Source organism: Chiloscyllium punctatum, chromosome 45, assembly GCF_047496795.1.
Source record: "Chiloscyllium punctatum isolate Juve2018m chromosome 45, sChiPun1.3, whole genome shotgun sequence".
In the NCBI taxonomy this organism is placed as follows: Eukaryota; Metazoa; Chordata; class Chondrichthyes; order Orectolobiformes; family Hemiscylliidae; genus Chiloscyllium; species Chiloscyllium punctatum.
The window spans coordinates 65,285,272-65,298,669 of NC_092783.1; the positions used below are offsets into that span (position 1 = coordinate 65,285,272).

The 13,398-nt window shown below is 42.1% G+C and overlaps 1 protein-coding gene across 1 annotated transcript; it reads right to left on the bottom strand.

Annotated features, from left to right (window-relative positions):
• Nucleotides 1-667: 667 nt before the first annotated feature.
• rbm15 (RNA binding motif protein 15) lies at nucleotides 668-8,410 on the bottom strand. Its single transcript, XM_072563960.1, has one exon. The coding sequence runs from the start codon at nucleotides 8,061-8,063 to the stop codon at nucleotides 5,589-5,591; it is 2,475 nt and encodes an 824-aa protein (XP_072420061.1). The 5' UTR covers nucleotides 8,064-8,410; the 3' UTR covers nucleotides 668-5,588.
• Nucleotides 8,411-13,398: the final 4,988 nt, after the last annotated feature.

Genomic DNA, 13,398 nt, shown 5'->3' on the forward strand with positions numbered 1-13,398 from the left:
GAGTTGACAGGCAATACAGACATAAGTGAGTTTGGGTACCTAAGGACATGCACATCCATGGGGTGTGAAACTGTTACAAGCCAAAACGGATCCATCAAATAAGGCACCAGTAACATAGTAAAGTATATTTAAACCAACTGCTAGCCCTGACGAAATATCAGGTGTATAGTACCTTTTCTTCCTCTCGAAATTAAGCACTCAAATGGCACACTTTACAAGCTCCAGGACATGGGGCACTGCCTTATAATTCTAGGCAACGCTCCAGAAAAGCTGATTTTTTAAATATATATAAACTTTGGGAAAGCACAGAATGCCTTGATTTTTTGGTTTGGTCATGGGTAGCAAGATCGAGACTTATTTTCAAGGATTCACATTCTTCACACACTTCAGATTTCTCTGGTCAAAAATAAATCAAATTTTTTTATATAAACTCTTTCAAGCAATTCTGGATCTTCAATTAGAACAGCATCAAGATGATCAGCCAGCGGTCAATTCTCAACATTTCAGAGTGGGGTATGTCCCCCCAATTTCGTTTCTTGCAGGCCACTGTTAACATAACGGTGACGCTGACGTTTCCTCCTCAAATAACGGGCCTTCCGAAACAAAAAGCCTCAAGTGTACATAAGTGGGTCATGTTTTTGCTTCATTCAAACTTACTCCAACGCAGTTTTTTTTTCCTCAAAAGAAAACACATTTTATTGATTTTGGTTGACAACATAATCAGCTCAACGCACGTGTGTCTGTGAAAGCCCGTATTCAGATGGTTGAGCCCGAATAGCTTTTCCTTTCTCCCCCAGAAATCAGCTATGAACAGCACACAGCGGCAGATCATCTTTCCCCTCAAAACACAGGACCTGGTTTCACATTAGAAGATACAGGAACTTTTTATATATATTTTTTCAAGCTGTCATTCCAGCTCTTTAAAAACAAAATAACAGAAATCTTTTCCCCCTGCAAAAGGCCATTCTACTTCAAACAAACATTGTCTTCGGCTTGTTCTAAATTCCAGCAGGAAGTCTCCTCCACAGCTGTGTCATTCAAATATTCTGTCACTTGGTTTTTTGCAGGAAAGAAATATCAAATTAGACACAAAAAATACATGCAACACCAGTTTCTTCTATATAACTAACAAGAATACAGTAATTTTTACACATAGCCTCAAAACAAAATAAAACTAAGGAAATTCAGTTGGCATGCTACCGAACAACTGTTTCTTACTAAGGCACCAAGGCCCTAGATTTCTAAAACAAATTTTTGATGCAGAGCTGTCAGACACCGTAAAAGCTGATAGGACTTTTACCTTGAAGAAAACTATGTTAAATTGTCCTTAAGCAAGGCTAGCCAATGCAAGACTAAATGCTTGCATGATGATTAAGATCCTTTGCAGCTCTTAATCCTCATTTACAGTGGATTTCTAACACTGGATCATTTACAATTTGAATAAAATTAAGACCATTTCTTCTCTTAGGATGGGTTACCCAATTCAAAATAATTATGTGCCTTGGTTGCCAGGGATGGAAAGGAGAACACTGGAGAACATAGGACATTGAAAGCATTAAAAGTATTTTACATTAACAACGGTGCCCAGGACCTGCCCTATTAACAAGTGAGCACATGGAGATCTACAAGTCATTCAAAAATAATGCAAGTATAATTGAAAAGAACTCCAACCCAGGAGGGCAGCAACAAAGACTAGACAAATAAAATGGGGAAGAATGCCTTTGATAGGTCAAAGGTCTGTGCTTCAAAACCACCTCCCCAGCATCCTAGTGTCATCAATAACTAGGTGCATGCTGTAACGTATAGGATAGCCTAGTGTTCCAAATCTCAGCAGAAGAAAGGTAAAGAAAATATAAAACAAAAAACAACACTGGTTACAAATGACCATTTTTGAGCTTCCATTCAACTGGTGACTGCAGCCAATTCCTAGAGATGAACTGCCTGCTAGCTTTCAGAGGCATGGACTGGTGAGGAGAGGAGCACAGTTCGAATTACACTAGGCGAAGGGCATAGGAAGACTCCCGAAACCTACATCTGGATAATTATTTCTTTTTCCACAGCTGTCAACTGTCTAAGTGCTCCTATGAGACCACCTTGAACTCCTAAAGAAAATTAGAATCCTTATACTGAAAATGGAAGCTTTATGGTTAGAGTAAGACTGCTGCTTTAGCATGTGATGACAAAGCCAATATTCAAAACCTCCTTTGCACCTACACTCTTATCTGTCCAAAAACATTTAGGTTATCATTTCTTACAGAATATTGGAGACAATCTAAACAGTATAACTGCAGCTTTTATACACCTGATCCTTGGGACAACATGCCAACTGTTTAGACATGCACTTTTTATTGATGCTCTACACGTTTTGCACTCCCTCCTAGCTCCCCAAAGCACGACTGTGATTAAACCAAAAACACTGCACAGTTTCAGTTTGAATTTCACAACGTAAAAATTGTTCACAACAACAGTGCACACGGACTTGCTTGAAACAGATTTTTATCCCTTAAACGGTTTAAAAGATTGCCATGTCAATTTAACTGGGCCAATACAATTCAGCTGTATCACCTTAGCTTTATGCAGCTCTCTTATTTGGCTCGAAATTCCCCATACAGAAAGTGCAAGTACTCAATTTGGTATCAGTATGCACATGTACAGCCTTGTGCAAATCCATACACCCAATTTTAGAAAAAAAACCTGTAACATCACCACTCATATCAAAACATGTACCTGCTATGTTAATATCTATATTTGTTTAAAGTCATTTACTCTGCTGTTTTCACAGTTACCAAAGACTAGTTGTAGTGGAATGCAAGTAAAATGACTTGATGGATCAGTTCATCCTAATTACAACTATGCTGCATTGCATGAGGCAGAAATCCCTTCAGGTCTCCACAAGCACATTCATGTGCATTTATATTAAAAATAAACTAGAAAGTATAGTTAGGTTTTACTTTTAAACATCCTGCCCCTATTTTTCTCACCTCATCTGAATTTTCACCTTATACAGTTTAATAGGTGCCAGTGACACCTTCCACCTCCCCCAGAACCCAAACTCACCCTTCCCTTTCAGCCCCCATCCCTCCACTCAAGAAAGTGACTACCATTCCCATCCATCACAAGGGGCAATTTACACAGGTCTCACAGATTAGTCAATCATCTTGGATATCCACACTGCTATTTGAATAATTTCATAGAATGGATTCCAGCTACTCATCATCAACAACTTGAACACATGAGTAACGTCCACAAGAGTTTACTTTAAATATTCAAAGCGATCACTACATTTTACTGTTCTACGTCCTCGAGCAGAAGCACAAAGGTCAGTTGTCATACCCTAACTGGTGTTTCAATTCAAGAGTTAAGTCATCAAAGGATGCCTTACAACAGGCATTCACATATCACTGGGGATAACTGTATACTTTTGTTTTAAAATCATGCCAAGCAGATCAGTTTTATCTCTTTAAAAAAAATACTCCAAAACAGCAAGTATCCTGTGACCTTGAACACTGCAAACTTCTCAAACAAAACTATAAGCCACAATTTAAGTCTTTTTTTTAAAATTACATAACATTTGCTTGCTGGCACTGATCAGTGACCTAATGTCCCAGATACAATTCAGAGGAGCTGGAGGTGGGAGAAGTACTTTCATTCAACAGAACAGCACAAACAGAAAAAGCTGAAACATAGCAGGCCAGTACCTGTGAGTACTTTTCTTCACAGACAAATTGACTAGCTTCATGTTTAGGCTTTTCTGATTTTGTTCAGATTATATGTTTGTACTACAGACACAGTCAGTGTGCACTTTCATTTTCTCATTTAAAAGAACTACTCTTTGTACCATAATTACTATGCCTGTGTACTTGTTCAAAATATAGCTTGCATTAGTACAAGACCACTACAAATCTAGTAGTTTCCATCTTGCACTAATATTAAATAGGACCACACATTTAGAGCTATTTGTTACATTAGAGAGAAACAATAATGTCAAAGTGTACATTTCGACAGTGTAGTATCAAAAACAGGAAATCTGAATTATTTGTGCAAATTTTACTTGCAACTCTGCCCAAATGGTAGACAGTGTTTACAGACTCGGCATGGGGCTAACTCCAGTTTGTTTTTCTCTCCACTCTGCAAAAGATTCCAACCAATTAAAAAGGTACTGTCCCGATGAAACCCTGGCCAGATTACTTCATAAGTACTTAAAGGGGTTCCTGCTTGGCTGGAAACAATTTTGTAAAACATTTGCATCATGGCTGCCCACCTTCTGTAAATATTGCAAACAGCATAGGACTGTTTTTATTTTTGATAATTTTCTATCCACCCTGCTTCCCGAAAGTGCTGATGCTTTCTGGATTGCTTTAATAGGCCAAATGACTAAAGGTCCAAACAGACAAGCTTGACCCATGCTCTGCATTTTCCAGGACTGAGCAGGGGATCTGGATAACTATCAAGAATATTTTTCCACATCTTTTTTAATTTCTTCCCACCACTGAAAAGTTAGCCCTCTAAAGAACAAGTACATAGGCACCTTTAAAAAATATTTTACAACATATTTCAACACAGAATTCTTGACATATATAATCCATTTGTTGCTATTTTATATGGCATAGAAATTGACTTTGCTGCCCAAGATAACTGGTTTGAAAAGCTTCAGCCAATCTATTTGAAGATGTTAAACATCAACTTTATAGATTTTGGACTGAACTCCAAGTAATTAAAAATGCTTTCTGAACAATCAGACACGAAAGACAAAAATTACTTTACTTCGTTCCAACTTGTGAGTTAGTTTGAGGAATTACTGGTGTCCAAAAGATATTAAGTGCAAAACAAAATTGCCTACAACTCTTATAGCATATTATATAAAACAGTTTTCAAGGCCTTTGTTCTCCTGTATCAGTTATATCTACAATAACTAGAAAACAACTGAATTCAAGTTGTTTTGCCCTTCAATAACAACATTAACAGAGTAAGACCTTTAGTTTTCAATAATGAATCCTGCTTGAACAAATAATCAATTACTGGCCTCTAGCACCGACAGGTAGCCATTACCTTAAACAATGCAGGAAGCACTCAAGCTCTGTACAATTCACGGTTTAAGCTCAAGTGAAAGTGCTTGTGTATTGAAATGTTGCACGGAATACTTTTCTCTTTAAAAAGTAACCACTACATGGATACAAGACTTTTTAAACTGAGGAAGTGGAGACAAGGATAAAGAAAGAGCAAGGGAATTTATTTTAAAAAATTAGGTGGGCCAGACTTATTACAAACACACAGCCAATTTAATATTAATCGTTACTGAATTTGGTGTTAGGCATGGCACGTGTTGAGAGGGTAGGATATTTCAAAAGACAACAATATTACTTCACTATCAATTCGTAGAAGATCTATTTTTACTAGAGGCAAGGCTGCCAGCATAGTTCTATTGGGTGTGTGTGTGTGTGTATATATATGTGTGTCCACATAGAAAAATAGGGCTCCGGAACACAATGTGATTAAAGTATCTGACAGTTTGGTGATCTTTGCCCTCTTTGTATCCCGTACACATCACAATACTCAGCGGTAGCACAGCAAACAGTACAATTTCAATTCTAAGCCGTACCACGTACAATTATTATAACTAGACAGTCTTCTTCAGATTTGGCCAGGGTTCGAGCAGAGGTTTGCAGATACTGTTGAGAAAAATCACAAGGAGGGAAAGCATGAAGCACACCAGTGTGGTCTTTCTCTTTGCTTCCTCCAACAGGCAGGCTAATGACACCAGCTGCCTGCTTTTGTTTTAGATAGGACACCAAGTTCCTCAGTGGTCTCTGTGGTGAAGTGGCTTGCTCTATAGAAGCAGACATTCCTTCTGCATTTTCCATGCTGCTCAATGCTGGTACAGCCAATAGGACACAATAACCATTTGTGCCTGATGCCTTGATGCGTCTTGTTACCTCATCCAATTTAGGCTGATCTAGTCGTAAGCGCTGAGTGATTTTTAACTGAGTGACTTTTCCACCAGTTGAGACATCCATTAGTAAGTTGGCTGCAACACCGAGATCACCCTCAAGGAAGTGCATGTTTGTGGAGAAAGAACTATTCTTCAGAACTAGCATTCCATGCCAGGCTACGTTTAATTTATGTTCATATTCCCGGAAACCATCAGATGCTTTGGCATTGCTGGAATCAGATTTTGTCTTGCTCCTTGTGGGACTTGCACCTTCTGTAGTTCTATGTTTACGGTCTTTATCCTTTTCATTCACATTGACAGTTTTGATCTCATGTTTACCACATGGAATTTTTTCTGTGCTATTACAACGATCTCTACTGGGTGAATACCGCTCATTCTTAACATCACGGTCTGAATCACTGTGGCGCCCACCATCACGACTGCTATTACCTGGGCTGCGATCAGGGGAAATGCATCGTCGTTTTCTGGAACGGTCATTGCTTGGAGAACAATCAGTTGGGCGTGTATCTGGAGGGCCTCTTCTTTTTCTTCTTTGGTCCCAATTTTGCAAAATATGGTCACGCCCACGTTCAAGAGACCAGCTGTCCCTGACTTCACGATCAAGATGATCGAACTGTTCGTGGCTATTTCTGTTTCTTTCACGGACAGAAAGGACATGCCAATCATTGCCTGGGAAAAGCTCCCTTTCTCTGTAATGCATTGGAGGAGAATTTCTTTCCCTACCCCTTAAACACTCTGCACCACGAGGAAGAAGGCCATCTCCAATCAAATCAAAAGGAGGTAAAGGCAAGGCTTGTAGATATTGTTGAGGATAACGATGTTCTGTATCTGCAAAGTCAACTCTTAGACGTCGATCTGGTCCACCCAAGGGAAAGCCACGCATCTGAGTACATGCAGCTTGTGCAGCATCCAAGCTTTCATATTGAATGTAAGCCCAATTGTCCCCCTTTCTGTAGTCAATTGATCTTATGGTTCCAAATCGATCAAATTCCCTTGCAAGGCCAGCTACAGGAACCCAGGCACCCAATCCTCCAACCCACAATCGGGTGGTAGGGGTTGCTTTCCCATATCCAATTTTGATGGGATTTCGTCCAATCACTTTTCCTGACATTGCTATCTTCGCTCGATGGGCCATGTCCAAGTTTTCAAATTTCAGGAAGCCATAAGAATTTCCTTGCCCACGGGGTGGCCGTTTGATATCCACCTCCAAGATAACGCCAAACCTTTCAAACGCTAACAGAAGATCATTTTGTGACACTGAAGGGTCCAAGTTACCAATAAACAACGTCCTGTTAGCTCTTTTATCATCTTCTGGCAAGATTTCATCCTCCCTGAACGTGGTTCTATCGAGCGTGTAAGCAGCACGTGCCCGACCTTCGTAAAAGGCATAATCCCGCTCTCTTTCCAAATCCCTCTGAGGTGGAGGAGGGGGAGGTGGTGGTGGTGGTAATTGACGCCCCAAAGAACTGCGCTGCTGAGTTCTATGCTCTCTGTAACCAAGTCCAGTAGGGGACAGAGACCTTTGCCTGTGACGGTTGCCTTGAACACTTGGTGCAGAATATCCATCCATTTCAGGGGAGTAACTTCTTCCTTTTGGAGGAGGATAAACTGTTTCAATTTTCAGAGGGCGATCATGCAGCACCAATCTGCCCTTGGCATGTCTGGCAGCCTTAGCATCCTCAGAATGTCTGAAATTCACCAGAGCCACTCTTTCATCCCCATCCCTGGAAATCTTCACACTGACATCCCCAAACTTCTTAAACTCGTGGAAAAGGCCATCCTCGATGGCTCCGTCACTCAACTGGGAACCCAAATTGCTGATCTTCAGGGTTTTGTATTCAGCAGGCTGCCTCTCAGCCCTACTTGTCCTTGAAGAAGCAGAAGAAAGACTCAAATTATTAGTAGTCCGGTTGGGAGGGTAAACATCATAGTCTCTGTTGTTGGTCCTTTTGCCGCTAATGTTGCGAGTCCTCTTGGCATTGCCATGGTTTTTGTTGTTCCTGTTGATGCTGTTGTGGTTATTCCCCATTTTCCTCGGTTGTTGGTGATGGCCGCCTCGCCTTTCCTCACCGCGTTTTCCGCCAGTCTTAGGCGACACGTCTTTCTCCTTCATATTCCTTCACTACAGCAATTAGTAATCCAGGTTGTAAGGAAAGACAGAGGTCAGCCTTCTCTGAAAATTATAGTTTGATATAAAACCGGGCGAATTACACTATCTCCTCACTGCCGTACCTTCACTGACGCTCCTTCATTTCCTTACCCCCTCACGGAGGGAATCGAAACAATCGACGCCTTTAATCGGCAGTTTACCTCAGACAATTCACCAATTGACCGACTAAGTTCCTTTTTTGACAGTTTTAAATCAATTATTTTTCCCGATTTTTTTCTTGCAGATTTTCAACGACACCGAAAACCTTCTCGAGCCATCGCCGCCATTTTGTACCAGATCCCGCCCCCAGTGCACACGCTAATTGGCCAGAACCTTTGGGCCCCGCGCTGTGAGTGGCTGGGATCACTAGACTCCGCGCTGTGATTGGCCAGGATCACAGGGCCTCGCACTGTCACTGGCCAGGTCTATGTCACTCAGTGAAGCTCCGACAGCGCCCTCGGCAATCTCTCATAAACACTTTTCTAAAGTTGAATGGACGGCCAGATATCTCTGAATTTATTAATTAATCTAATGAATTTATTGAAGCTAAACTCAGCCTCGGCGCCACCTAAATAAAGCCTGGAGAAGTGTACGTTCTTTTCAGCAGCACTTTACTGTGATTGGGCCCAGACAGTGTATTGCTTGGTAAACGCCTGGCAAACTTTTAACGAAGGTTTTCGCAGCGGAAACTGCAGAGAAAACGCGGCTGATGGGCGATGGAAATTGGAATCAGGAGTGAGTTCACACCAGGAATTCCGTTCGAATTGTAACGTCCGCGCCTCTTGGCCCGCCCCTTTCTCCCGTTCCCATTGGAACCGACCCACAGCATCCTGCCCTCCCATTGGCTATTGCCCACATCCTTCAGACCATTAGGTCCGCCCATTAGCGCCTTCACAGGATAAGGTAAGCCATTCAGCCCATAGTGTTTGTGCTGCTGACCTTCTGAAATTATATCCAACACCAGTCCCATTCCCTTTCGTTTTCCCTGTCGATCAGCACATAGTTCATTTTCCAGTATTTATCTTTTGGAATGTTTTCAACCTCCTTTCAGACAGCGCTGATGTAAGTTGCTATAAATATATCCTTGCCTGCTGGGTTCTTCTTCAGATATCATGAAACTCTTCAACATTTGTGACAGTTGCATAAAAACATTCGCTTAAGTTTCTCTTCTATAAGGAGAACAGTCACACCTTCCCCTGAATATTCGCTGAGCCTTTTCGTTGGTAGTACCATTCTGATAAATTTCCTTAGCCCCATGTATTGTAGTGAGGTGTCCAGAATCGGATACAAAACATTAGCTGAGGCCTAATAAAAGTTTTATACATTTTTAGCAAAATTTCCTTGCTTTTGCACTGGCCTTTATTAGTAAGATCAATGGTTGCATTTTTAACAACTTTCTTAACTTGTTTTGCCAACTTAAAAGCTTTAAGTACATATGTCCTTAAACTTCTCTGATCCTGCACCCCTTTACAATTATCTCTGTTAATTTATAATCCCAATTTTTGTTCTTCCTTCCAAAATGCATTATGACAAACTTCCCCGTCATGTGTCTCAATGTTCATTTGGCTCCAGAGTTAAGTTCTGGATCAATACCAGAGTTCTATCTTGCCCTCTGCTGTGAATGTGTCTCTTGTTATTCAATACCACAGACCTTGGTGAAGATGTACTACAAAGCTTTCCGCAATCAGATCTGTGGAGTCCTACTTCATGTTAGTTTCAATGATGATGATTGTGTGGAACTTGTCTTACGTGGTTACACAGCTAAACTTGTGGCTGTCATATCCCTGTAATTAACCAAGGTTAAATACTATTCACTAATCTCGAGGATATCTCCAGCTATCTATCTTCAGAGCAGGGGTGGTCTTACAATGAAGGAGGGGATGGTTTTACAACAAATGAATCCTCTATCAAGGATTAGTCTCCACACTTGCCGGGTGAGTATAGCTCCAACAACACTCAAAAACTTGATATCATCTGGGACTAAGCAATCCCCTTGATTGGTACAACATAGACAAGCATAAACTCCTTCCATCACCAATGTGTAATAGCAGCAGGAAATAGCACTTGGAAAACAGTGCCAGGATTATACAACGTCCACCTAGATTTACAAAACGGAAATCACGCTTGACAAATCTACTAGTAGAGTTGATGTGCAAGAGCCAGTGGACATGGTTTATTTGGACTTTCAGATTACTTCTGGTAAGGTCCCACATAAGAGATTAGCATGTAAAATGAAAGCACAGGAGATTGGAGGTAGTGTATTGAAATGGATAGAAAAAACAGTGTAGGAATAAATGAGTCTTTTTCTGAATGACAGGCAGTGAGTAGTGGGGTATGGTAGTGATCAATGCTAATGCACCAACTATTTATAATATGTATTAATGATTTAGATGAGGGAACTAAATGTAATCTGTTCAAATTTGCGGATGACACAAAGTTGGGTGGGAGGGTGAGCTGTGACGAGGATGCAGAGTTGTTTCAAAGTGATTTCGACAAGCTGAGTGAGTGTGTAAATGCACAGCAGATGAAGTATATTGTGTATAAATGTGAGGGTATCTGCGTTTATGACAAAAACATGAAGACAGATTATTATCTAAATGGCAATAAATGTAGAGAGGGGAATATGCAGCAAGACCTGGTGTCCTCATACACCAGTCACTGAGTATAAGCATGCAGGTGCAGCATGCATTGAAGAATGCAAATGGTATGTTGTCAGCATAGCAAGAGGATTTGCTGCAATTTTACGGGGCATTGCTGAGACCACAGCTGGAATGTTGTATGTAATTTTGGTCTCCTTATCTGAGGAAGAATGTTCTTGCTATAAAGGGAGTGCAGTGAAGGTTTACCAGACTGATACCTGGGATAACGGTACTGACATATGAAGAGAGGTCAAACCAGTTAAGGCTATGTATGCTGGATTCAGAAGAAGGAGGGAGGATCTCACAGAAACTATAAAATTCAAACAAGACTAAATAGGGTTGACGTCAGAAGGATGTCCCTAATGGCTGGAGAAGCCAGCACGAGGGGCCGCAGTCGAAGGATACAGGATAAACCATTTAGGACCGAGATGAGGAGAAACTTCTTCACTCAGCGAATGGTGAGCCTGTGGAACTTGCCACTCCAGAAAGCAGTCAGGGCCAAAACGTTGTATGATTTCAAGAAAGAGTTGAGTATAGTACTTGCAGCTAAAGTGATCAAAGGATATGAGGGAAAAGTGGGAACAAGATGCTGAGTTGGATGATCAGCCTTGATCTTAATGATGGTAGAGCAGGTTCAAAGGGCCCAATTGCCTTCTCCTGCTCCTCTTTTTTACGTTTCTATGTTACAAGGTGCACTACAGAAATTCAAAGCTCCTTCAACAGCACTTTCCAAATCTGCAACCTCAACATCTTGAAGGTGAAAGCAGTAGCTACATGGGAATACCATTCCTGCAAGTTCCAATCTGAGTCACTCACTAACCTGACACCTCATCTTCACCATGGATCCACAAGCCTGACCACCCTGGCGACTCATTGTCTCACATGCTCCTGCCCCACTGAACTCATCTCTACCTGCCTCAACACTGTCCTATCCCCCCAGTCCAGGAACTCCCCACATACAATCGAGACACCATCCATGCCCTCCATCTCCTCCAAGACTTCCATTTCCCCGGCCCCCAACGCCTCACCTTCACCAAGGATATCCAATCCCTCTACACCTCCATCCGCCATGACCAGGCCCTCCAAGCCCTCCATTTCTTCCTCTCCCGATGTCCCCAACAGTACCCTTCCACCGACACTCTCGTTTGGCCGAACTGGTCCTCAACCTTAACAATTTCTCCTTTGAATCCTCCCACTTCCTCCAGACCAAAGGGGTAGCCATGGCCACCCATATGGGCCCCAGTTATGCCTGTCTCTTTGTTGGCTACATAAAACAGTCCATCTTCCGTAGTTACACCGGCACCACACTCCACCCCTTCCTCCGCTACATTGATGACTGCATTGGCGCCACCGCGTGCTCCCGCGAGGAGGTTGAGCAATTCATCAACTTCACCAATACATTCCACCCTGACCTTAAATTTACCTGGACCATCTCTGACACCTCCCTCCCTTTCCTGGACTTCTCCATCTCCATTAATGATGACTGACTTGACACCAACATTTTTTACAAACCCACTGACTCCCACAGCTATCTGGATTACACCTCTTCCCACCCTACCTCTTGCAAAAATGCCATCCCGTATTCCCAATTCCTCCGCCTCCGCCGTATCTGCTCCCAGGAGGACCAGTTCCATCACAGAACACACCAGATGGCCTCCTTTAGAGACCGCAATTTCCCTTCCCACGTGGTTAAAGATGCCCTCCAATGCATTTCGTCCACATCCCGCACCTCCGCCCTCAGACCCCACCCCTCCAACCGTAACAAGGACAGAACGCCCCTGGTGCTCACCTTCCACCCTACCAACCTTCGCATAAACCAAATCATCCGACAACATTTCCGCCACCTCCAAACGGACCCCACCACCAGGGATATATTTCCCTCCCCACCCCTTTCCGCCTTCCGCAAAGACCGCTCCCTCCGTGACTACCTGGTCAGGTCCACGCCCCCCAACAGCCCACCCTCCCGTCCTGGCACTTTCCCCTGCCACCACAGGAATTGCAAAACCTGCACCCACACCTCCTCCCTCACCTCCATCGAAGGCCCTAAAGGAGCCTTCCCCAGCCATCAAAGTTTTACCTCTCTTCTTTTAGACCCTGAAACCCCAACACCCCAATTCCCAACAGGGTAAATCAACCCCCAAATTTATTCATCCTTCTTTTTAAGTTGCAAGATTCTGATCCTTTCAAACATTTTGTAAATAGAATCAAAGAACATTACAGTTTTGATGTAGGCTATTCAGTCCATTAAGTCTATGCTAACTCTCTATAACAACTATTGACTTATCCTTTTCTATGTTCCTGTGTCATTTCTCTGAACATTTGCACTTTTTATATTTACTGGTATTTCTCTTTTTCAATAATGTTTTGGGCCAGGACTGTCTTGATCCTTTCGGGGGATGTGGGGTTCACAGACATGGCTGACATTTGTTGCCCATCCCTAAGAGCCCTTGAAATTAATGGTTTTCAGAGAGCCAGATTGTTGTAGGTGTGGAGTGACAAGTATGTCAGACTCAATAACAATCACAGATTTCTTCCCTTAAAGTACTTCAGTGAGCCTGATGAGTTTTTGCAACAATTAATCATAGTTACATTGTACTATCACTGAGACCAACTTTTGATTTGTTAGTAGAATTTAAATTCTATCTGCTGCCTGATGGGAT

Coding starts and splice junctions, on each gene's coding strand:
- rbm15 (XM_072563960.1), bottom strand. CDS start 8,063: ATGAAGGAGAAAGACGTGTCGCCTAAGACTGGCGGAAAACGCGGTGAG.